The 26870-nt window shown below is 44.7% G+C and overlaps 1 protein-coding gene across 1 annotated transcript in view; it reads right to left on the reverse strand.

Moving 5' to 3' along the window:
- The window catches only part of DOCK5 (dedicator of cytokinesis 5), a 1209967-nt gene that overhangs the window by 389052 nt on the left and 794045 nt on the right, over positions 1-26870 (reverse strand). Inside the window, exons 34-35 of the mRNA XM_069617597.1 lie at positions 20904-20989; positions 9135-9291 (exon numbers count right to left, since the gene is read on the reverse strand). Of these exons, the coding sequence (XP_069473698.1) occupies positions 9135-9291; positions 20904-20989 (243 nt within the window). The remainder of the gene's footprint in view (positions 1-9134; positions 9292-20903; positions 20990-26870) is intronic.

The following is a 26870-nucleotide window of genomic DNA, read 5'->3' on the forward strand; positions in this document are numbered from 1 at the left end:
CCTTTCCAATTCTGCACCAGAGCTAACCTCCCACTCTCAACATACCCTTGATTGCCTGCGGGAAGCCACCCAAGTCCTCCTCTGAGGTTGAAACACCAAACAATATTTCTAGGGGACCTTTGGCCACGGAGAAACCCATTATGTCTTTGATCCAACTCAGAAGCTCCGACCAGTAGATTTGAACAGACGGGCACTCCCACCAAAGGTGAAACCATGTACCCCGATGGCCACAATCCCTAGGCTGACCGGGGGGAGATGTCATGCATGAAGGATCTTAAAGTTGTGTTCCATAGCTGCAGTATACAAAGAGCCTGAGAAGAGAACCTCGTATATTCTAGACCAGGTGGAGTCGTCCATTTGTTTGTTTGTTGTTTTTTTCTAGAGCGCACCGCACCCAAAAGAATCCGAGCGCTATACAAGACAGCTTAAAGAATATACATTCGATGGTACCGTATCAGCAGCAATTATTACAGAATCGACAGATGCATATAATATGCAGATCAAGTGAAAACATATCGATACAATGCGCTGTCTGTAGCAGCATAACTCACTAGGCGTGCGCCGGTCCAGAGGTCGGTTAGGCAAGGTGGGACAGGACAGCCTAGTAGGTTACTTGTGGGCAGTCGGATGGTACATTTAGAGTGCAGTGTCCTTGGAGAAGAGCCTTTTTTTTGGACCTAAAACTCTGTAGGTTGGAGTCAATACGCAGGCTAGGAGGGAGGGCATTCCAAGCCTGGGCTGCTTACACTGGGAAGCTATTGCCTCCGGCTCTTTTTTGATTGTAACGTGGTGCAACAATAAGGCAGGAGTTAGCTAATATTGTGGGGCTGGCAGATGTTTTGGGAACAATTTTGTCTGTAAGGTATTTAGGGGCGGCCTTATAGAGACATTTGTGGGAAATGGAGACCAGTTTAAAGTATATTCTATCCTGGATAGAAAGCCATTTATGATTTATTCTGGCTTCTGAGCTGTGGTCCTTTCTTGGGATGCCCAATGCAGTTCTTAATGCATTGTTTTGTAAGGTTTGGAGTTTGATTATAACTTTTTTGTTGGCACCAGCATACAAAGCATTGCAATAATCAAGTTTCGATAAGATTAGTGCTCGTGCCAGGATCATGCGGGTATTGGTGGAGAGGTAGTTTTTGCAAGCATAGATCAATTTGCAAGTGTAAGCTGTCGCTGATGCAGCAGCGGTAACTTGCTTCTTAAAGTTTAGGGCCGAGTCTAGGTGGAAGCCTAAGGTTTTAGTTTCCTTAGCAGTCATAATCATATTGCCGTCTATATTAAAGGCATTGTAATTAGGGTTCAGTTTGTTTAGTTGAGTGGGGGCACCAAGTATGAGAATTTCAGTCTTTTTGTCATTCAGGCACAGGCTGTGGATAGCCATCCATGCCTGAATGACGAGGTAAACTTCATTTAGCTGGTCATTGTCCACGTCATAGTTTCCAGTTAATGGGATAAGTATCTGGGTGTCATCTGCATAGTTGCTGTAGATGACACCCAAATGGTCCAGAATGTCAGAGGGGTTTTGTAAACACATTGTAAAGTGTGGGGGAGACGCAGGATCCTTGGGGGACTCCGCAAGTGATGGGGATGGGGTCGGCAATGTCTGTAGGGAAGAATACTCATCATTCTGTTGTTGAGGAAGATTTGATCCAAGTGCTGACCTCAGGGGAGAAGTTTGCTGCCGATGATAGGTGCTTACATAGTATGCTATGATCTACCAAATCAAAGGCAGCAGAGAGGTCTAGTAGTAGAAGTAATGCACATTGTCTGTTGTCTTTAATTTGGTCAATTTGCGTTTTTAGGTCCAATAGCACTGTTTCTGTTCCATGGAGAGGTCTGAAACTGGATTGTCTTAGCCCCAGTAGATTATTAGTCTCTGAGTAGGACTAGATCTGGAGATATGGCGCCTTGTCAATGATTTGGAGAAGGAAGGGGACTATCATTATAGGCCTGTAATTGGTGGGGATGGTAGGGTCAAGGGACACTTTTTTAAGTAAGGGGAGTACCCAGGCATCTTTCAAGTTAGTAGGAACCTGGCAGGATTTGAAGAAGGCGTTTATGAGTCGGGTGATGAAGGGGTTAAGGTCTCTGCTAGCATCTTTTATGATTTGGGCCGAGCAGATGTCGTCTTGACACCGTGATGGTTTCAGAGAGTTAATGATTTTTTCAACCTCTGTTGTCGTAACTTGTTTAAATTTGAATTCAGGTATAGAGTTGGTGAAGAGCGGGGTGTTTAATTGCAAGGTTGAGTCAGCGGGCCTTATGTTGAGTCTCTTGGAGCGTAGTGATTTTATTTGCCAGGGCGTTTTGAATACTGGTGCACCAGTCTTTGTTTTTTAGGAGGGAGTCATCCTGGACTGTAGATGATTCAAGTTCCCTTAAGATTCCAAATAATTCCTTAATGCTAGAGCTAGCATTTTGGATCCTCTCGTTGTAGGTTTCCTGTTTGGTTTTTATGATCTCTGCTTTGTAACGAGCCGAAATTTCTAAGACTATGTCCTTATTTTCCTGAGAGGGTAAGGTTTTCCAAGTGGCCTCACATTTCCTTTTTTCGGACCTTAAGGCTTTTAGTTATGGTGTATACCAAGTTAAGGTGACCTTTGGGTTTGCTTTTGCAGAGTTTCAAAGGAGCAACAGTATCTAAGGCGGTGGTCATAGTGTTATTGAAAAGGTCAATTAATTCCTCTGGGTCTTCAGAGTTGTTAGCGTTAAGTATTGGGATCAGCAGAGGGGCTAATTTTTCAGCAGTAATGTTGCGTTTGTTTCTCGTGAGTAGTGGTGGAGCAATGGCCTTAGGAGTTAGGGCTGGATGGTTGGCATTAATTGTGAAGGTGATAAGGGAGTGGTCAGTCCAAGATTGTGGTTCAATGGCGGTAACAATAGTGTCACAGTTATGATCTGGCAGCCAATCAAGTGTTCGTCCTTTCGTATGAGTTGGTTGGTTGGTTCTCTGAGTGATGTTCAGTTCGTTGAGGGAGTCTTCCAGGGATTTGGCTGGAAGATCGTTAGGGTCAGATAGGCCTAGGTTAAAGTCTAAGAGTATTAGGATTTGAGACTTAGGTTTGGTGTTATCCGAGAGCAGTGCGATAATGTCCTCCTCAAAGTCTCCCGACAGGCCCGGGGGTCTGTATATGAGGTGGATGGTGATGGTGCTAGTGTGTGAGGTAGTTATTTTAACTGTAAGGAGTTCGCATGATTTGAGGGGGGTAGTAGTTGAGGGTCTAAGTGCCAAGTTGGAGCCTGCTATGATGGCGACCCCTCCTCCTTTGCCCTTCTCTCCATCTACTCGGGTGATGGTGTAAGTCTCTGGTATGGCTAGCATCAAAGCAGGGCCTGCTGCAGCGTGAAGTCAGGTCTCTGAGTTTGCTAGGAGATCTAGGTTGTGGACCTTAATCAGGTCTGCTATGTCCGTTGCGTGGGCAACTAATGATCTCGCATTTATAAGTGCAGCTTTAATCAGCACCGGTTTGGTTTGGGCTGAAGGGTGAGCTAGATTAGATTGGGTCTCCTGCTTCGACGTTTTGTTATGCTTGAGTCTTAGTTTTTTAGGTAGAGAAGCAGTAGTAGTCGAGCAAAGTCGACTATGCAAGGAGCTGGACGGCGAATTCAGAATGGGAATGTTCTCCTGATAGAGGTTAAATAGTGGTTCTGCTATGGTGAACCTTGAGGCAAGCCTGGTATTTCTGATGGTGCCTCGGCAATGGAGGTTAGGGGTTGGTTTGGTAGCAAACCGCTTTATCCATTGCATAGGAGTAAGTGTGAGTGGGTTGTTGAGGTTGTTTGGCTGGTTGGGTATCCGTGAAGTACCCAAGTTTGGTGTTAATTTGGGTAAGAAGGTGGTAGGATTGATAGAATGCGAGGTTCCTTGTAAGGGAGTGAGGAAAGGTGTAGGTTTGCCCTTGCAGTGGTCAGGCATTTTCATTGAGAGTAGGGTGGCGGTTGGTACAACTGTCAGATGGTGTCCCAGTATGGAGAGACAGAGTAGCACGTTAGTAATGATTCTAAGGAGGGTCATAGTAAGGTTCCTAAAAGTTGGATAGGCTAGAACAGGGTCTGTGTTACTGGAGGTATGGCGTGTGGGCATGAGTATGGCGTTCTATGCAATAAGTTGCAGGCTAGGGCAATTGTTAGGATAAAACAAGTTCAGGATACAATCAAAGTCTAATACATTGCAATATAGACAAGCAGTACAGATGTCATTCAGAATAACTTAATCTCAGTGGTGATAAATCAATTGCCACTGGATAATTGTGCATGGGTTGCCAATACATAGGTGGAGGTTCCCGTTAGACTGATGGTGGAGGTACCCTTAAAAGGCAGAGGTAGGTGGTATGGACATAGCAGTGTTAAGTAGTAGGAACAGAGTTTGGAGGCAGTCTAATGCTGAGTAAATTCGGTACATGCAATTGGTTTAGACAAGACAGGTAACTTGTAAAAAATATTGGTGTTAGTAGCAATCATCAGGTAACTTGGATGTTAGCAGTTTGCTACAAAACGCAATGTTTGCATTACAGACACTTTGCAATAATCTTAGGACAAAGAAGAATGAGGCACTCGATTGTAGGCAACTGTTCTAGGAGGTTACAGAGTCAACCGAACTGGAGAGGTGCTTGATGGTATAGATAGTATTTGTTCTTTCAGCGGGCCCTGTTAAATAGGCTGCGCGGATGCTCGGTAGGCGAGTGTTAGTTGGGAACCGAGATGAGTAGAACAAAGTTCGGTTAAACATACGTTTAGTTGTTGCAGGGCAGGATCAAGTATCGCAGCACTTTGTACAGTGAGGCAGAGTTAATGAATATACGGTGATTAGAGTTTGGCAGTTATTAGAAAGGGAGGAACCTCTTGGGTCTTACCTCACTGTGGATCAGGGCGAAGAGGTTTGGCCCCACGCGCCACAGTGCGCAAACAGGAGCAAAACAGGCGCTAGTCTCTGCGGCGCTTTGCTCGTCGGGCGCCGGCTTCCGCCTGCCGGCGGATGTTCACAGTTTAAATATCTGCAGTTGCTAGGCAGCAGATAAACAAAAACAGTAGGTGGCCATTTTGGTAGCATACGGACAAATTTGTTCGGCCCTGTGATGGTCGAATCTAGGTGGCCCAACCCAAGCTTTTCATCCCAGAAGTGTTTAAACCCTTGTCTACCTTGCAGCTGGGTTGTGATCAAGGCCCCATACATTCTTGAGAGCGACCCCCTGCGTGAACGAGACTCTACAATCACCTTCTCGAAGGGGGAAAGCTAGCGCGCTAGTTCCTTGAACCAATGGGGGTAGGTGAGGATACCCTTTATGTGCAGATGCTCAAAAATTGACATCGAGCTATCCCCCATCGCCTCCACCAGGGAGTCATATTCTATGAAGGAATTCTGTCGAAACAGTTGGGCAGCACTTTCCAGGCCCATGTCTGACCACCTCTGAGTATTTCTTAGGCCCCTTTTAACTAGGTTGAGGGGAGGACCCCAAAGAGAAGAAAGAGGGGAAGGCCAGGAGGAGAGGGCAAAATTCTCCTTAGAAGGCCTCCAGAGATCCCATAGCACCGCAAGCGTAGGATGCTCACATGGGGAGCTCACTACCTGGGGACCACAACCAATCTCTAACTTTCCTTGGGTGCCTGTGGGTATCCTTGATGTATGTCCAATAGGTACGCAGTCATCTCTCATATGTTCCAGCATGATCCTAAACTGGGCCGCCTTATAATACAGGCGAAAGTCTGGGAGCCCAAACCCCCCAAAAGACCTCGGGAGAGTTAGAGTATCGTGTCTGGTCCTCGATTTCTTACCATTCCAAATGAAACGATGGATCAGGAGGTGGAGGAACTTAAAAAAATGGCTCTGGAATCTTTGTGGGGAGGGAAGAGAAGAGATAAAGAAGGCGGGGGGAGGATGTTCATTTTAACAGACACCATTCATCCAAACCACGAGAGGGTCAAGGGCGTCCACCTAGCAAGGTCTGACTTTATTTTGGAGAGAATCGGGGGAAAATTCAATTCAAAGAGGGAGCCCAGGACTCTTGGGAGGTGGATCCCGAGATATAGAATGTCGGTATGCACTATTTTGATGCCCTCCACTGTATCCCCTCCCTCGCTGCCCCAGGAGCCCGACCCCACCGGGATTAAGCAGGATTTAGATGGATTGATCTTCGGCCTGAAAAGACTCCAAAAGCCTGAATCAAGTGGAGAAGATTAGGGAGAGAAGTATCAAGGTTGGTTAAGTATGCTAGAATGTCGTCCGCGAAAAGTGAGTGTTTAAAATCTAGCTTGCCCACCTTGATCCCCGTAATCCCCGAGTGCTGCCGTATCGATATGGCGGGAGGCTCCATTGCAAGAGCATATAGAAGGGGGTAAATGGGGCAACCCTGTCTGGTGTCTCTGGAGAGAAAGAGCTGATCTAAAACAGTGCCATTCACCACTACCCTAGCCGAGGGCCCGTTGTACAAAGCGGCAATCCAACGACAGAACTTTACACCCATCCCCATTCTTTGCAGCACCCTGCCCATATATGGCCACTCTACTCAGTCAAAGGCCTTCTCCGAGTCTATAGAAAGCAAATAGGCATCCAAACCACTACTCGAGGCTTCGTACATAAGGTCAAGGGTTTTTCTGATGTTGTCTGACCCTTGCCTACCTGGGATAAAACCCACCTGGTCCCCGTGGACCAGGGCACGGAGATGCCGGGCCAGTCTGTTAGCAAGGAGTTTCACCAGGATTTTCACGTCGGTGTTGAGTAGAGAGATGGGGCAACGATAGGAATGACCGATTTCCTAAGTTTAATGGGAGCTATAGAATTTAGAGCTGTGAGCATGGCGTGATTATATGTATCTGCTAAAATTGCTGGATTAGAGCAAGAATCTGTAACTTTATTAAGGGTGGGAAGAATAAGAGGGATTAATTTGTCTTTTGTTTCTAGTCGGCATGGCAGGCGCGATCGTAGGTGAGGGGCGATGGATAGCTTCAACATTGAAAGTAATAATGTGGTGATCTGACCAAGCGCAGGGTGAGTTAGTTTGTAAACTAATGTTGCAGTTAGGATCGGCTAGCCAGTCGAGTGTCCTCCCTTTGATGTGGGTAGGATCTTGGATGTGATGGGTAAATCCTAAGTCAGGTAATGTATTGGCGAGGTCTAACGCGGTAGGGTCGTTGGGATCTTGGTAGCCCAAGTTGAGGTCTCCAAGGAGGATAATTTGCTAATTAGATTTGTATAATACTAAAGATGTAATCTCGTCTACAAAGGATGTCGCAGGGCCAGCTGGTCTGTAAATGAGGTGTAATGTAGCCGTTTGATTCAGCGTTAATGGTAGCTTTACCGAGAGAAGATCAGCTGACTTGAAGTTTCATAGCAATGATTTATTGATATTGAGGAGGGGGTTTGTTGCGCGACAGTGGTGTAGTTTGGAATGGTTAGTTGTAAACTTTGTGGCATAGCTCTAGCGGAACAGGACGGGATAGTGAGACCGAACGCCGGTCACTATTTTCCGATTCCTATCCCCGGAGTATCGTGGTGTAAATGAGAAAATAAAACTATGGCTGAAAAGGGACAAGTCCTCAGGGAGGACTGATTTTTGGGAAATAAAAGGTGCATTTTAACACACATTGTTAAGGCACTTTTTGTACCATCCTATGTTGAGGATGCTAGAACAACTAACCTCAAGGAGAAGACTACACCGGACAAGAACAGGAAACCAAGTCTCTCTTGAACACGGGTAGTGTGGTCAGAGTGACAAGGCTCAACTCTGAGGTAGGGATAGTAGGTTGACAGAGGTACAATTAGTCCACGCACATACATTCAGAAAATACATCACACGGATATAATGAAAAATATATACTTTAATAAAGTCACACATACAAAACTGGTTCTATGTCATTTTTTTGATTTTTATAGGCCGCCTAACAAAAAGACAGATTTTTTTCTGCTGATTTTAGGCAGCCTATATAATAAAAAAAAAAAAAAAAAAAGAAAAATCGAAAAAAGGACATGCTTCAACCATCACACCCTCCCCTTTTGTGGGTTTTCTTCAAAATCATGGGGTTTCACCCCAACCCCCTCTCCCTCAGCCCCAGTCCCCACCCAAGACTCCCCCCTCAACTCAAACACACACAAACACGAGCACACAACACACACACACAAACCCTGAACACAACACACAAACACTTACCCGTTCTCCCCCGCTGGCGCTTCCGGGTCCTGGCCTGCCAGTCAGCCCCTGCGCGCACTCATGTGCGGCAGGGGCGTGACAGTCTGATTTTGAAAGTCTGCTCTGTCGGCTCACAGAGCAGTCTTTCTAAATTGGTCTTTTTGTCAATCTTTTTTAAAAAAACGTTTATTTGGTTTAAGAACATAAAACTATCGGGCCAAATCAGCACTTTACAGGATTATACCCAGTATTAAAGAAACAGCAAGTATATTTATAAAAAGAGTAATGCCTACAACAAGGACTCGCCCAACCCAAATGTCTATATGTGGGCCCTCTACTTGCGGTGAGTACCCAAGATAAAATAACAGCCGGTGGGGAGAACCACGATACCATACAACCTAATACTTGTAAGCCTGCACAGTACCCTAAAGACAAATCCCAAACCTAGAACTGGAGGCCACCACCTAACGCATATGGCAGGGTATAGGATTAAAAGAAGGGAAACAATTGATTTACAATCCCTAGGCCTAAAACATACATATCAGTTATTTGGACATCCTAGGGCCTTATAACAGCATTTATGCCCAATCAACGAGTATACGAGAGGCACCCCAATACCACATACCTTATGAAGGTATAAAGGGACCTAATGGCAGGGGCACTTCTCCTCAAATCCGTTTCGCCACAAAAAAGATCAGGGGACCAAAAAGGGACAGGGTGTGTGGGGAGGAATAGTTGAGATCCCCTAAAAAGCTGCCCTACATTCCCCTAAATAGGAAGTCTGGCTTAACACACATTCTAACACAACAAGATTGCATATCAAGAAAGTATATTTCTCTAGACTGCCAGTCTGCCCAGCACATTCATTGTAAAGACTATGCAGTTCTGTTTGCACACATATAACGTATACCACAACTTGGTTGTGTTTGCTGGCCATGGATTTAACCCCCATACAGATGATGTGACTGACTATGACATGGGTCTAGCTAGCTAAACGTCACTTACCAGCACATTGACGGTACAGCTCATACGGTTCTCCTTGCTTCCATCATGCATTATGGTCCTGTAGTCCAACAGGTTCTCCAGAAGGCTACTGACCAAAAAAGTAAACGCCTCACCAGGGCTGGATAGGAATGTGTGCTTCCGGCAGTGATCCAATAAACTACAGTCAGAAGGAAAAGAAGGAATCGGAGAAGGTGAGCAACAGAGGGTCAAAATGTAGGAAGTTATAAACAGCCCCATTTGTCATTAGAAGGGAAGTGAACCACTACAAATGATCTCAATCCAGGAGCAATCAAATCGAGGCAAGTGGGTGGCCATCTTGAACAATGTATATCCTATACACAATGCTGCGCAGCTACAGAGTTAACAGTAAAGAGAGCACGTAGATGCGCTATCCAGGAGACTGGCAGACTAGTTATAGAGGGAGGTGGGTCTTAATCCCAGGGATGAGTTATAAATTGGCCCAGAGCATCATCAGGTATCCCCCCCCAAAGAGGTCAACTGTCTAGCCCATAGGTTCACCAAAATACATAGTGATGTCCCACTAAACGCACTATGCCAACTTCTATTACCATACAACATTTTTCATTATTGTTGGATGCATTAACAAAATGTGAAAATGATTTTAGAAACATCAAAACAAAATATGTCCTGAAACCTTATGAAATATCACAGTAATCAAACTCAAAAGAGACTGCTATCAAGTCTTCAGCACTTCCAGCTAAGGGGAAAGTTTGCAATTGTGCCAAGTTTAATCCGCACATACAAACCAAGCATCTCTTAAAGTAGCATGATGTACATTCTAGGTTACTTGTAAAGTAGGAGGATTCATTTCTTCTTGACAATAGTGAAACACATTGAAATGCAATAAAATATGCCTTGATGAAAATTAATGAGTTTACACAATTGGAAAAAACGAATTGTCTGATAACTATAAAGACACAATGGGCCTCATAGGTTTGCCAGTCCGGAAACAATGGTACCGGTAGGCTTGCTGGTACTGTTGTTTCCGGACTGGCAAACTATGAGTTCTGCGAGCGGGTGCCTTTCAGCCCACCAGGTCTGACCTAGCGGGCTGAGCGGCACCCGCTCGCAGACCTTGATGGATGTACCGGCACCATTCTTGAATGGTGCCGGTTTATCCGTCCTCCCCATTCCCAATGGGACTCAAATGGGAATGGGGTGTAATATTTTCCTTCGCCCGGGAATGGGCAATTACCAGGTCTGCTGGGGCTGTAATACCCCGGTAATTGCCCATTCCCGGGCGCCAGAAAATGTGCTGGTATTTACTGGCACGGCTAGCGCCAAAGTCATAATGACCCCCCCAATGCATTCCTTCCTTATGAAAAGTAGACATTTATTTTTACATTGAAGTTTTGTGATAGGCTTCTTTTATTGTTGTCCGATTTGGTGGCACATCAATGAATTACCATCTTTTTTTATGTCCATGGTAGGAGGTGAAAGATCGATTGCGCTTAGTTGATTGGACTTAGTTCTGCCCGATAAACCGTCTGTGCTGTGCATATTCTTCCACCAGGCGCAGACAGAAGGCAAGAGCATTAGGTTTTCATATACTATATTTCTTTTTGGCCAGCTACCTCTCCATGTGCTGACTGAGCACTGGGAGAGCATGGGCATGGACGACTGACTCTACAGGTGCAGCCATTCTACTGGTTGATGTGTGGCAGGGTCAGGTGCTTGACCCCATCAGGCAGGATAGGGACACCTTTCAACCTTGAGCAGGAGGCCCATCAGGTTTTTTTTTTAAACCAGAGCCAGTCCTGCCCCAGAGGCAGGAGGAGTGAGTTGGGAGGGACCAGATGTCTGCACCTCCATTGCCCGTGTGGGCCATGTTGCCCAGACCAGATACCACTGTCTATCACCCAATGCACCCCATTCTGCCAGAATTCCTTTTTAGTTATTGCATAACTACCTGTCCCAGAAGGCCACGCAGAGAAGGGAGCAAACCACACTCTATATAATTAAACTACCAGCTGTCGAGGAAAGAAAAACATCTATATGTTGGTCCGGCAAAGCATTTTACCTTCAAATACAGACATACCACATCTCAGCATTAGCAGCATACACCCAGCCACTCGCAACTAATAGATTGCATTATGCACTACGTGCGGGAAGGGGGCGGGACTACTTAGAGTCTTCGAAACTTCCCACTGCTGTGGCCCAACCTTAAATGAAACCAGAAAGGCAAGTAGGCCCATGAAAATTCGTAAACATGGGGACCAATGGTGAGAGGAGGAAGGAGTAGCCAAGGAAATCCAGGGGTATAAAATCCTGCAAGAACCAGATATGATGTGGGGTGTTCAGGTGGGGTCAGTTGGAGCGGACACCGGGAGAAGGACGGACGATTGAGCAGAGCGATTCAGAGATTGTTGTGAAGCGTGTTACAGGTGAAGTGTTGGGTGTGAGAAAGAGTGGTACCTGATTCAAAGAGTTAGTCCATCTGTGACAGTGTCCTGCAGATGCAAAGGCATTTGTTCACTCCCATCCCAGCTTTACAATGCATGTGTGTTACGAAAAATGTTTCTCCTTGCAACATTCTGGCCGTTGACATCAATGTAAACTGCAGCCTATTGCCCATGGCTTAAGCCCTAGCCTGACTTTGGAGGGAAGGCCTTTTTTTTTTAGCTTCCCTCACTTGCGCGACTCATTTATTTTGGGGGAACTGGTCAGCCCATAAAATTGCCCGTGCAGGTGAACTGTGTCCTCCCCACCCATGTTTTTCAATGTTGTTTTACTGCAACACACACCAACTGAGAAGTGTACTGCAGGGGTACTTTTTGATATTGGAATTTCGGAACCACCACCTTCTAGTATCTGATGGCCGAACTATGGAACTCAGTGCAGAAGGAAATAAGGACAGAAGAACGCCTAATATTCAGGAAACAACTAAAAACCTGGCCATTGAACTCACTGAGATAAACACAGATGTCTGTCTGTAGAAACAGGACAATATAGAATTAAGAACCAACAATAAAACTACTCAACACCCAGATATCACAAGAAGCCAACTAACCACCCCATCTCTATTCCACATGCCCACAACCCTCACTTACTACACATGCCCATGGGGCAAGTCAAACAGTGACGCTGCCAGAACACATTCCGAGCACGGCGAGAGGCAGATCTATAGATACCCGGCACTTTGCCTTTTCTTGAAACCACTCAACCTTGAAAGACCATGTTCAGGCAACGTGAATTTGCCCATGCAAAGGGAACTGGTAACCACTCAGCAAAGCCCTGAAGAAGACACCATTGGGTCAAAACACATGTAGGCTGATACTGCATAATAAATGTTAGCAAACACCAATGGATGTGACATTGTGTTCATCTATATTGTTGGCGCAGCTTGAGAGTGAGTAACTATCTGTGTTTTATTATATTATGTTGGAACATTGGCCCAAAGTTCCTGTGTATCACTCTCCCAGCAGCCATTAATCACTCAACTATAATCACACAGGAGAGCTCAGATCCGGGGAAGGGCTTTTGTCTCTTTACAACTAGTCAAACAACCCACCAAAAACATGCAAACCATACACCCCTCTCTAATCATGCTACAAACCCAATACCTGCAGACAACAAACAACACAAACACTGGACGCCACCCTTCTGGACACAGGACCAGTGCAAATAAAGCACACCTATAAAGTTCACATGTACAGACGCCAGTTCCTCCGAGTACAAACTATCCTATTGATCACAAAAACAAACTCACTTTTCTTACAGAGCCAGGCGAGCACCTGGAGACCATGCGCATGGCAGCGGTGCAGGTATAAATCAACATAACATATGCCTATTACGAGCTGTTGGCAGTGATTATTTTTCATCTTTTTCCGGAGCACCATAATTATGTTTCTGCATTATGACATTTTGAGTACCATATACTCAAAATGGCCGTACATTTTGGTTTAAGTACTATTTTTTGGCCACCTTGCTTTTTGGCGTCTTTCTACCCTTACAGGATAAGAAATGTCATATAAAGGCATGCACTTTCACTGGATCCATATTGAATTCCCGGGCAAGTGCGGCTGTGCGATTGAACTGGTCAAGACTTTCTAGTTCCAATACATACACCTGGCCAGGAATTGTATGTTCCTGGGAAGATGTAGGGTTGATGGATGTTCATGAATGGACAGCCCTTACCTGTTTGACTGGTGTAGATGATTGCCATTGTCGAGAAGAGGAAACCCCAATCTTGGATTTTGGATCAGAAGAGGAGACCTGCAACCATTCTGGAGGTTGCTCACTGGAACAGAGTACAAAGAAAAGGTGCCTGCACTGAAAACCAGAAAGAATGCTGCTACAAACAAACCGGCATGGCCCAAGCTATACAGGTGGAGTCCTGCTTACTTTCCTACCACTAGAGAATAATCCAACAGGACTGGTGGGATCACCCAGCCCTGTGGCCTACACCAGTGCCATCTGTGCACACTGAAAGTGTCCCAGGAGCATCTGCTGCGATGGTCACTGCCCTAAACTGCAGCATGGGACGCTGCAAATCCTTGACTTCTGGCCCAGGACCATCACTGGGGCTGCTCTTGCTCTAAAACAAACCGGTTTATTTCTGCCACCACAAAATAAATGGGCTTGTGGACCTATGAAGACAGAATTCCTATTTATGGGGATTCTAGGACCACTTCTGATGGCCCCTCAATGTTTATTTGGTATGCAGTGATAAAATCGCAGCCAAATGTCACCTGAACATCGTCGCAAAAATGCAGTGGTTTGACCTGTTAAAGGTGTACCTCATTACACCATTTAAGGGGAGCAGGGGTGTCCCCCGGTCTCCCTAAATGGTATGTGTCCGGGGGTTGCAGGGGTGTCCCCCGCATACTTTACATACTGCTCTTTTGCCACAATATTTTGTGTTCACAGGCATTTTTGCTGCGATTTTAACACATTGAAACGTTCATTTCATTTATTTTTCTGTATCACTGACTTTATTTTGGTGGTGCCATTGCAACCAGTTTCACCTTACTTAAGGAATACGATACTGGGTCTCCCCCAAAGGCATGTTTGCCCCAGGGTGATTATATCATCCTACTTTGGTTTTGGGGAGTAGTTTGGTGGCAGCAGTATTTTAGTGTTGGCTTCATTAGTGGTGCATGTCATGTTAAAGCCTTGTTAGACCAATGTACTTTTTGTTAGCCATTGGTGCACCAATGCATTTTATTAAATCCTGCACTTGGCCATTTTGTACTTTAGGGCTCCCTTTGTTCATGGCAATCATGAGGTAGCCTTATAAAATGGCCCTTCTTCGTGAGCCCTCAGGGCAGCCCGTCAGGTCTGACGGGTCTACGCAGAGAGGCAGAGGCCGGCTGAATTAGATTCATTAACCTCCATTGGGGTAGTAGGGCTCAGGGTTGTCTGAAAAGTTAACTTCCATAACAGACATTATAGGGGAATGGGATTATCCCATTCAAATACGGTGAAGCTTTTACTCAAGAATGATTGGAGGAAGGGCGGCTGTGACAACTTAGAACCTTCACCAATGTTCTAAACTGCCTTTCATCAGCAGATCTGATCCAGAGAGGTCACAGCAACTTCAGCTCATAATTTGAAGAAAGAGAACCAGTGGAGAGAAGAAAGCTAAGTGAAAAAGTAGATTTTCAATGACTGAGCAATGTAAAAAGTTTATGGAAGGAAACCATACCATTTTAGAAGTTGGTGTTTACATGAACAATATTTTTGTGCTCGTAGTTACGACAGACTGTGTACTGCGTTAAATTCAATAACGTACTTTTTAAGGAGAATACGAAAACTGAAGTTTCTGCCGTTTATGTAGCCAAGCGTAGATGAGCAAGGCAAACTGAATTGTCGCTGTCGGATAAGTCCGCGCAAACATCCCGGGTTAGAGAAAATAACCTTGCAGCGTCAGGAAGTATCGTTTTTTCAAGGAAAGCATTGCATTGCTTGGATAACCCTGACGCGGCCTATTTACAGATGAACACTGCGCGTATCAATCGATTTGCAGCTCTGCGCGTAGAGAGTGGTTGGTAGAGGCATCGAGGGTCAGCGCGACCTGTGAAGAGTAAATGATTTAGTCCAAGCTGCAGCGGAGCATGAGGCACCATAATTGGGAGCACGTCATGAAGGGATTCATAATTAGGATCGCGTGCCACACGTTAGCATAAAGCCCAGAAGCTTCATGGGAAGCCACGTTTTTTTTTTTTTTTTAAACCAGTTGCGACAAGCACCACAGAGAAATTAGCAGTAGGATTATTTGCTGGACTATTGGAAAGGGAAGTAAAACGCGATCAGGAGAAAAAAGAGAACAGAAAGGAGAGAGACAATTAAACACTGAGAATAATTCAAAATTCTACAGACAGCAAAAGTAAACAATGAAATAGACTGAAACAGTTCTTGTAACATTACCAAGAGAGTGACGAAAAGATAAAGAATAATCAACATTAGACAAACTCTAAGGCGATTAAGAACATGAAGACTAACAAGTCCTTAGAGAATGGGTACTTGGGAGTACTAAAGTCAGCCTTCCAGAGTGATAGGAAGGCAATCCGGTAATTAGAAAGAGGAGTAATAATGAGTTTCAAATCTCCCCTGACCGGAAGGTTGGGCAGGGGTTAGTGGGCTCATCTTCAATTTCTGCGGGACGGGACACTGGGACCTCACACAGCCTCCATATTAGTTTAAAGTGGCTTTGATCAGTCTAAGTCGCTGAGCTCTCCCTCACATTTCCTGTGGGGTTTTGTCTAGGCCGAGTGGCAGTCCTGCTGACCAACCAGCATGGTTGGTCATCTTGACATTCAGCCTCCAAACCCCTCTTGTGATTGAAGGGCTGGCTTTTGGCCAGCACCTTTGTGCAGTGGACATAAAGCCATGCCTGTTCTAGGCTTCTGTCAGGATTGGCTGGCTTAGTAACAGTAACAAGATTAACATTGTGCCTTCAGAGCTGGCTGGGTTAGTTGGGCTTTCAGAACTGGCTGGGTTAGTAACAGGAAGAGTTTGTACATAGAATTAACATTGTGCTTGCCCAAGTCAAGATGGAGCAAAGGAAACTTAATCTGATTGGTTAAAGGAACAATGATATGTTTGGTTTGCCTGATTGGTGGAGAGGACAATGGTTTTGATTCTTGGGAGGTGAGCAAGATTCTAAACTGCCTTTCATCCAGAGAAATTCAGTGGCTGGTTGTACATTAGTTAAGCTCCTTAAGTAAGGCCTTTTCAGAGCTCAGAAAATCTACCAAAGAAGTAAGAATATCGTTTGCTGATCCAGTTTGAACAAGAAGTCATCAGGTGGGATCGTTCTTTTAAAGATTTTAAGATTGCCACAGTGAACTTTCATTTTCTTTTATAAGAAAACTTAAAGAGTAAACAAGTTTCAAATTCATTTGAGAAAAAAGACATTTACAGTTAAAGTTATTATAAGGAAAACAAGCTTGAAGATTGTGCGTAGGAGTTTAAAGTTTATTAACTGCGTGTAATGTTCTTCAAGACTGTTTAATGTGTGCGCGAGCTCGCAAGTCGTCGTTTACGTGTTTTTGAAAGTGCGCGTGTACATTTTTAACGTGAAAGACGTTTCCTGAGAAAGCGCGTGTGGTTTTGCGATAGAGCGCGTGCCAAAAAGAATTGCGCAAGTGAATTTTAGCGTGTGTACATTTTTTACGTGAAAGACGTTTCCTGAGAAAGCGCGTGTGGTTTTGCGATAGAGCGCGTGCCCAAAAGAATTGCGCGAGTGAATTTTAGCGCGTGTGCATTCTTTACGTGAAAGACGTCTCATGAGAAAGCGCGTGTTGGGTTGCGATAGAGCGCGAGTCCATTTTAATCAGCGCGTGTTATTTTTTATCGCGTTTACGTATTTTTTCACGCGCGTGGGTTTTGTAAATAATCGCGTGTGTATTTTAAACGCGAGGACAATTCTTCACGTCTTCTGTTTTCACGTGTTTATCGCACACGCTTATTAAGGAAGAAACTATACGTTCTTTGTGTAAATAAGGAAACAATTCACACGCAGAAAGAAAGCAGTATTCCAGGAAGTTAACGAATATTATTTAAAGTAATTTATGCAAATGGAATTCAATACTTTCAGAGAAAGACTGCAATTTATGAAAGCATTGAAAACTACATAAGGTTAAAAGAACTTTGAAGCAAGAAGAATATCTAGTTCTGAAAAGATGTTGCAAAGGCCATCACTTTAGGATTCTAAAGAGACTTGATTGGCTTGAACTATATTCACAACACAAGATATATTTACAAGATATTCCACAAAGATTACTAACCTCTAAGTCTTTACTGAGGTTTAAGAGGTAAAGAGTTTAGAGTTTATTTAGAATAATTTTAGAAAATAAGTTTTCTTATCATATAAGTAACCAGGTGTATTTGTTTACCACAGATACCAGAGCCTACCAGACGGTTGAAGGGCTGCAGTGTCTCCGTTGTTATTTTCTCCAAATTCCCCTTTCCCTTTCTTGGGGTTTTCAGCTCAGCTTATATTTAAGGGTTGAGAGGTGAACTCCTGGTGAGGGTCTGTGGGGCCAGCATCAGCTCCTGTGGAATTCAGTCAAGCCGGACCCTGACAGCTTCTCTCTTTTGCTCCTTTGTTCTGCTATTTGGAAGAGGCAGGTCTGCCAAACTGCTATAGGAGTTTTTTCCCCAATGTTTTTAAACCTTAGCCGTCCATACTGGTTAGGCACAGTGGCTTGAGCACACCCTGTTAGGGTTATGAGCCTCTGGAGGTACAGTCCAGGCTTCCAGAATTATACTGCTGCCTCCCGACATCTGCTGGGTCGTGCCTTCTATGCTGGAACGGTTCCCTGGGAGCGCTACTGCTTCATACCACTGTTAACTGCCAGGATCTTAATCTTGGCTGTGAATCACTGCCGCCACCTTGAAGGGTGCTGGGACACCAACACCCCTCCTCATGATCTGCTTGTGACAGCAAAAAATGCCTCCAGCTGTCATCCCCATCCTAAAATAATGTTCTGCTCGACTGCCCGCGTTCTTTGCACGCCAAACCACCAGAATCCAACTTTGCAGGCTCCCTCATCTTCCCAGAGTCTTGCTCACTGGATTATTCACTCTAGGCTTGGAAGTTGATGACATGGAAAATCAGGTCGTCATAAGAGTCACGACTGGGCACTGGATCCTGGAAACTGCACCTAGGAAAGAATCCTGTACTTACCCGGGTTGTTTGCTGGGCTGGAGCGGTTTGCACCAAAACTACAAACATAAGTACCCAGGGCTCCCTTCTGGTCCGGGGGTCGACATTCTTGGGATGCAAGTCTCAACCGTGTTTCCCATTGACTTACACGTGAGGTCCTCCTGCTCAGCTGTGTAGAGGAGCAGGCGTACACATCCGCAGGAGATCCAAACCCCCTACCTCTTCTGTATAGTAGACATGAGACCGTGCCCTCTCTAACATCAGCTATTGTACCAATACCGCAGCGAGTATTTGGAAGAAGGTATCCATTAAGACAACCATATCGAATGTACCCTTTAGTGGATGACAACCTGCAGGAAGAACTCTCGGAAGGAATATGAGAAAGAGCTAGGAAAATGAACCGATAACGTAATAAGAAAGTGTGCACAATGTCCTGAAATACTGAATGAAGACAATCTATGGAACCTAGAGGAGAAATGACGAGGTAAAGAATCAAGTGAACCTTAAAAGTGTAAAATAAGAAGATTACATGTTATAAAGTGCTGCAGAAATCAGAAGTATAATGAATGTACATACGTTGACAACACAAGAGAGATTAAGTCATCATATAGGCTAGCTACTAGCTACAAGTAGAATGCAGCCAGAGCAGCCATTGTACAAAAACAGGACATTGGTATCATGAAATAATTAAGCCAAAGAACCATGGAGAGAAAATGCAAGGCTGTGTCGCGGCAGTATAACAGGTTGCTGGAGCTGCATTGTGAGGCTGTCTGGCCAGAAGTCAAGAACTGAGAAGTCGAGGTCAGCTATTTACACTGAAGAGGAACATGTGTGCAGAGGATGAATCTTCTCACTTTAAGGTGCAAGAAAGAACACAAAGGATGCCAAGTCTTCATTTAATTAAAACATTTAAAAGCATGCAGAATTAACAGAATCATGGTCTCTTGTCACGCGAGACGAGGCCGGAAATAGGGCTTGAACTTGGAGTTCCAGACACGATAGCGAGTGCCCTCACTCCTGTTGCGTTCCCAGGACAAGAATACACTGCAAGGCCAAGTACAAAAAGAATTTCATGGCAGAAGGCATGGGTGATAGGGCATTAAGCTGCCCTACCACCCAATTAGCCCAACATCTCATCTACTTGCACCTGGGTCTTGGCTTATGTGCTGCTAATTGAACCGAATGTTCCAGACAAGGCACACACATGCCAAACCAATTGCATTAGCCCATATAATGAAGGAGCTTACAGCTTCAGAAACCATTGAAACACTGTGTAACTGATTGTTCTTAAATTACACATATGAAGAGGTAGTCATTATGTCCACCTGATATCGGACAGCCAATAACAAACCTAGTTCCTAGATGATTTTGTGTCTAGATGTGTTCCATAAACAATCCCAACCCTTGATAGGTTTTTTATTATTGTCACGTAGTGTGGCGACATTCTGACGCACAAATAGAGTATGTAATTGTTTTTCATGTGGAAATCGCTGAGAATGAGCATATGTCTGTTGATGTTTGTTGTAAACTACCTGTTTTAAATAATTGCTAATAAAATCGCAACTTGGCATCTTCTTGAGTTTGTCCGGTTGTTTGGACTCAGAATTATTCTGGTGTAATCCCATCCAGTAACAGATGCACGTTCCAAGGGCCTTAAGCTCAGCTGCATCTTCCACTGGTTATTGCGGTTCATCCTCATACCTCTCAATCTCTTAACCCGGGTCGCCCGTCATCCTGCCTGGGTTGTTTGCTGCGGAATCCTCACCTGTGGGGTAGCACAGACTTGCCTCCAATAAAGTGGAAGCCCAGTGACTCTTGCCCCATTGATTCCAGTCAATCTTTCTAAATGTACTGGAACCCTCAGGTGACTCTGGATGCACTTTACTGCCCCTGGACATTTTCCCTATGCCCACAATGAGGTCCATAAATCTGGACCAAGAAAAAGGATTTTAGGACTCATCTCTGCTTTTTAATGTATTTTTAAAGTCATGCTCTGCATTTTCCTCATTGTGTAAGTAGTATTACACTGTAGCTAATTTAGTGGCTGGGCAGTGTAAATATTTTCCCCTGAAGTGGACTGCAAAGCTAACTGTTTCTAAAATGTGTCTTTCATTCTTGTAGGCCTTTGGTTATGGTTTTGAACTGTTTCCTCCCCTATCACTATGTTTAATGAATATGTGTGCATTTTAATTATTTTTAATACTTTGCTCTAGTCGGTCAAAATTAATGTGGTTTGTGTCCGTTTTGGCCTAAGGGATTTTTAGGCTATTTTTGTTCTGCAGTAACATGTCTACTACTGCTTTTCTCCTATCCCCTTATCCCCTACATGTGCCCTCTTGACACATCCCCAAAACCATTCTCAGGGTTAGCTAACACTGCACCTCTAAAGAGCGGACATAAAATGCCATTGGTGCTTTCTAAACCGTGGATTCACATACAACATATTTCCTAAGTGACATCAGAGCTTCCCACTCAAGGCTAGCATTTATATGGAATAAGCGTGCAGAACCAAAAGTAGGAAGGACTGCATATATGCCTATTATTTCTGCACTTATGTACTGTAAATCAATACATATTCAGACTTGATCCATAACCATCAGAAAAAGTGCATGTTGGGCACTCCTAAGCATACTCACAGTTTTTCCAACAGCACTTTATACTGTTCATCTCCTCGACCGCCTTCCACTTCCTGGTCCAGTTTAGTGATTAACTCATTTTCAAACTAAAAATACAAACAAAAAAAGTCAGGTGCAAACCCGAAGCTCCTTCCAGCATCAAAACTCTACAAGTAAAGAGCCGTTCTCAGACATTTTAATTAAGTATTTTATGCTCATGCCACAGGATGCTAAAAATCAAACGGTTTGCACCCACGCGCCAGAACAAAGCACCAGCACAGACCCTGGAGGGAAGACAGAGTGTGTGGGAGTGGGAGGAGTTCAGATGAATACTTCTTCAGTCTGCCCATTCCTAGTAGATTCTAGCAATATGGCTGCCAGCATGTTCCAGTCCAGATACAAACTGGTCTATGGGCAAATTGGGAGATTTCATGGCTGGGGCAGGGACAAGCACACAGAGCACTGACATTTCGGTTTTATGGAAACATGGCCCTGTGTAATGATTGGCCTCAACATTTAGAAGTCAAAGCCCCAGAAATAGGTCTTCCACTTTGGCAGTGTGGAATTATTAGGCAATGTGTGATCAAAACTTAGTCATGAAAAGAGTTTTAAAATTAAGTCTATTACACAAACATGATTAACAGTGATATAAGGTGGAAAAACACATCTGCACCCGTCAATCTCCCCTACCAAATTGTTCTTAAGACTAGCGTATGTCTTTTTGCTTGTCCTAGTTTAAGCGATTATAATGATCTTGCTTGTATTCAACATCGGGCATCCACAACTGGTTGACTCCTAGGAAGACCTCTAGTCTAGCCTTGCACTAAAACCAGCCCTGACACTATGGTTTTGCAAGTAGCAAGACAGGAGAAAGCCAAAATGAGGAGCTCATGAAGAGACTCCTCGACAAGGAGAAGACGGCTCAATTTTGGCTCCAGTTGTAAAGGAACACCCATCAAGAGCAGCAGGTTGGAACAGATGTTGGAGTGACCCATGACAGGTTTGGCGGCCCGTTAGGAGTGGCGCAGTAAGACTGAGTTTCCATAGGCCCTTCCTCATGGCGAAAGATGAGAGCAGCAGGTTGACGAGAGCTTTGAGGATGTCAGCATATTTTCTAAAGGTGGGGCAGTTGCAGTCTAGTTCAAGGCAGTTGTATGCCAAATGCAGACACAGCAATGACTCCAACCTTGGAAAAGTGATGGATGCAGAGAAAGACCTCAGACTTTTTTGCTCCGTCAGTCCAGAGGAGGAAGGCACCAAATCTTCCCAGGCGATTTGAAGGCAGAGGTCTGAATCACAGTGGTTGGCTTGGCCAATGCTGGGTGCAGGTGTAGTCCTGCTGTGATTCTCCTCCGATGGTCGCTCAGCTTCAGATGCTTGGATCTAGTGGTTGACAATTTCAAATGGCTCCAGCTCCACTTATTCTATCTAGAATTTGGACTGGTGGTTGCCCCAGCCCACCAATAGAAGGGACCTGCAACATTGCAACAGGTGGAGTCTGTCCAATCGCAGACAGTCTGCCACCTCACACTCTGCTCACCAACTGGACATACAGTAGATGAAGTTTGGGTTGGAACCAGATGGTCTCTCTGAAAAACCTGAAGGTGTCTCACCCGCTAGTCCCAGGGGATCTGTAATCCAGGTGGCCAAGACACAGCCATTGCTTGTGGATCCAGTTCCTGGGGGTGGACTAGTGCGGGACAATCACCTGGATGAGGGATCCTCTGGGAGTGGAAGTGGGACACCACAGGGTGAGCCGTGGTATCCCCTTTACAATAACACCCTTTTCCATCCTACCAGGTAGGATACCTAGGAATTCAACCCCCACCCTCCTTTTCCGACACAAACTCACTCTTTCTCACAAACAAATCACCGTGAGCAACAAAGGACTAACACCAAAGCCGTATACCTGACATGTCCCAACACCATAGACAGGCAAGGCCAGGCAATTGCGGATTATTACACACACCTGACTTCCATCACACTTCCCCACACGGATAAAAGGCAGAGCACGAAAACACACTCTGAGCGAGGCAAAGCACACAAGGAAACAGCAGTTCCAAGATGGCAGTTTAATCCAAGGAGAAAGACGGAGAGACCAGAAAGAGTCACAAGGAGGGAAGTACCTGTGACCTCTAACGACTTACTTTCATGAGCCTTGGAAAGTAAGAAACCGAAGACCAGAAACTAAGGCTGATCAAACCCACACAGTGTGTGGGAGGTTGGCCGGGGCTCTCCCACGTCGTTCACCAAGGCGGGGAGGAGTGCTTGCCACCGTGGTACAGTCCTTGGCTCCTACAACAAAGCAGCATCAGAAAAGGCAGCATAGCCGGTGAGTGGGAGACGGATAGCAAACCAGATTGTGTTTTGAACCAGGGTTGCAAGCGGCAACTTGGTACAAAGAGAGGTTTGGGTCTATTTGGCCTAATCACATTTGATAGAATCTAATAGACCTTTATTTTGGTCTAAAATGTGGGGGGAGAACCCCCACAAGCCCCCCCCAACTTCCCCTCAACCTAATCTATACCCTTACCCACCCCATATATATATATTTAATTAAATGTGACTGAAAAAAAGGTCAAAACAATTCGATCAAATGTTTTAGATCAAATGTTTTTAAGTCAATTATGATAATACCCAAAGAGAACAGTGTCTGAGGCACACGCAAGGACCGACGCAAGTATAATTGGAATCAAAGAAGTAATTGAACTTTGCAATTGAACCTTGGGAGGAAACTCAAGATACCATACACAGAGTGGTCCGGCAGCAATTCGAATGTCTCTGTTAGTTATCCAACTGATGCGGAGTGTGAGAAAAAGGAATACAGAGATCGAAGTGATCATGCAACGGGTCTTGCTAAATCCTGTGCACATTCGAAAGTCTTCGATAGTTTAAAGTACATCGAAATTGGTCCAAACCCGGCTGAGGGAGACTAATTGACAAAGAGAAAGGGATCTGAGCCTAGCTGAGGGGTTTCTGGGGTGAACCATGAATCACCTGAGAAGAAATTATAGGAACATAGTTGAAAGGGATCTGAGCCCGGAAGAGGAGGGTCCAGGGCGAACGCCCAAATTGAATACTGGTAAAAGGAAAAGAACGTTTGCGTGGTTTTGTATACACCAGGCCCTCTGAGTAAAGAGACTTGCAAGGAGCAGAGAGACTTGGACATATGAAGTCCTGAACTGTGAAAATAGAACTGTATCCTTGTGCCACCGAAGCCAGAGTGTGCACCTTGCCGCATGCAGAAAAGGTGGGGAAGGGAGGCCAATGGCCCAATCATCCCGATTTATCATTTTTGGAACACTTCTTTCTTTTTCATGAACTTTATCTCACACTATTTGGTAAGGATTGGCAATAGGTTTTTTAGTATAGGGCCTTTTTAATTTGACAAGCCTCCACTAGCACTGCATGATTATTATTTGACGATCTATCTTTCTCCCATCTTAGATTTAGGTTTAGATATGCATTTATCATGCCCTTGCAAAAGTTCAATAAACACCCTTTAACTGTGGTCACTTTTGTCTGTCTTACTATTGCCACCATACGTTCTTTACATCTCGAAACCCTGTTTCGGCAAGTTCACATACACAAAGCACTTACCAGGAGTCAAGGGCTTGACTACCACAAAGTGGATAACATTATAAGGCAATTCCTGACCTGCGGAGCAAGGACAATGGCCGTCTAAGAAGATGGCGTAAAGAACAGATCTTGCATCACGAAGAGCAGCCACTGAGTGTACTGCACTTAAAAAGGCATTTTCGTGGTACAAAATGAAGGTGCACAGCTGTGCACTGGAAAAAAAGGTAAGGCAAGGTCCACTGCTACCAGCCTGGTTAATGCATACCACAGATGTAACTGGGAAGTCACTTAAAGAAAGGTTAAAGGGACACAAAGCGTCCCTGTAACACTCCACTGAAGGTGACTTATGCTACACTGTAAAAAGGTGTAAAATAAAGGGAGATGCATTCCAAGTACTGGTAACCCCAGGGACTGACCAGTGCATCCCAAACAAAAGGTGTAAAACAGATTATTGAGGTAAAAGGACCTCTTTCATCTCAAAAATTTGCAAGGATCCAGACAAAAAACAAATATACTGGAGTACTTAACTGAAGGCAATAGACAAAGGTTGTGATAAAAAGTTGAACAGGAACGCAGCCAAAAGCGTAAAATTAAAGTGAAAAGAAAAATGTGGGTCCCCTGCACAACTGTCCCTATGGGGATGTTAAAATGGATTTTTAGAATCTGGCCTGGTGAACTCAGAGATTAGCCAAAACCCAATTATGGTAAACGCGGAGAGCAGTCAAGGCTATTGTCTGGCGGGTGTGAATGAGGTCAGGGGTCCACAATGAGTCCATACAAACCACACAATAATTCAGTTTAGACTGGAATGTATAAAAATACAATACACATGCTTAAAGTTTAAACAAGCAGGTGATACTATCGTATAATACTCAATAAAAACATACATTCACCAGAGGTTGCCCTATTTCTATGAGTGAAGTTCCCTACATAGCAAAACTAAAACTAAGGGTGTTTGTCAAAGTCCAAATAAAAATCTTCTGCCCAAATCCTCATTGCTAACTGGACCTACCACTTTAGAAAAACAACCAAAAGGGGGACACCAGGACACAGTCTCTAGGTTCGATTTCTGCTTGTCCCAACACTTGAGTTCTTTCAATATTTTTAAGGTTTGACAACAGTTCACGTCTTTCTTGCAGACGTTAGTTCAAAAGAAAGGTTCTTCAATACGTTTTCTCTTAACCCAAATCTCTTGAAAACAAGTTTGTGGCTTTTGGACTCCCCGAAGTCTTATGGCTCTCTGGTAGACTTGTTCATTCTTGAGTATAAACTTTACATAAGGCGTTTGCCCACTCAGGTTACTCAGATTCCTGTAACCTCGAAGGCTTCTCCAACTTGGATGCAAAATGTTCATATGCAGCTCAATTTGTTTCACACAGGGCCTTGCCCCTTTGGGCTTCTCAAGCTCCCGTAAGCTTGTCTGCTTTCCCAACTTTCAGATTAACAATGGCGATTGCCCAATCGGGTTTGCGAGGTTCCAGTAACCTTGTGGGTTCTTCCAACCTGTATAGAAAGGGTTACTATTCCTCTTGTTCAGCTTTATAAAGGTTGCTTACCCATTCAGGTTTTACAGGCTCCCGTAATCTTGCGGTTTTCCCAACGTATATGCAAAGATTATTTTTTTCTGTTGATCAGATTCACAAGGACGCTTGCCCGTTTGGGTTTCTCAGGTTCCCGAATTCGCATAAGCTCTCCCAGCTTTGGCTTGTGGTACATGTACCTCTCAGCAGTGGTCTCTTCGTCGGAGTGTCCGCTTCCCTGAAACTGTGTGTCTTGGCAGTGAACGTCTGCCACGAGAGGAAATGAGCGATTCCCTGCCTCCTTCTTTGCCTCCGGTATGCTAGTCGTCCGGCGCATGGATAGCGTTAGGCTCACTTCTCACGACTCAGCCGGGTCAGCGTGGATCTGCCCCCTCCAGGACATCATCTCCACAGAGGTACGCCTTTGCGAAGGTATCCTCCCTATAGTAGAAGATTCCCCCTCGTTCAGTTCCTCCTGTTTATTTATTTATGTATTGTATTTGTTTGTAGCGCCCAGACCCGGAGGTATCACAGCGATGTGCTTAACTATGTCATCACGGACAAGGGGTTGTGTCCTTCTTCCTTGGCTATGATGCATTGGATGAACTCCAGATTTACCCGAGGCCAACAGGGTGGATGGAGGATTTCTGGGCATCAAAGAGTTTGAGGCAATGTCACTATTCAATGAAACCAAAGCAAGATCACAAACAAGAGGGTTTTGTTGATGCTCTTCGACTGTGGAGCTCAGGGGAAATTCAGCATTACTTCGGCTCAAGGTGGTATAAGAAATGTCCCGATTTGATGGTTTTCAAACAGAAGTAATAATAGTCTTTTCAATTGCTATATAGGCAGACACAATAGTCAGGTCCAGGAGCTCCTTCTCGGACTG

Source organism: Ambystoma mexicanum, chromosome 10 (genome assembly GCF_040938575.1).
Source record: "Ambystoma mexicanum isolate Mex_15411 chromosome 10, UKY_AmexF1_1, whole genome shotgun sequence".
In the NCBI taxonomy this organism is placed as follows: Eukaryota; Metazoa; Chordata; class Amphibia; order Caudata; family Ambystomatidae; genus Ambystoma; species Ambystoma mexicanum.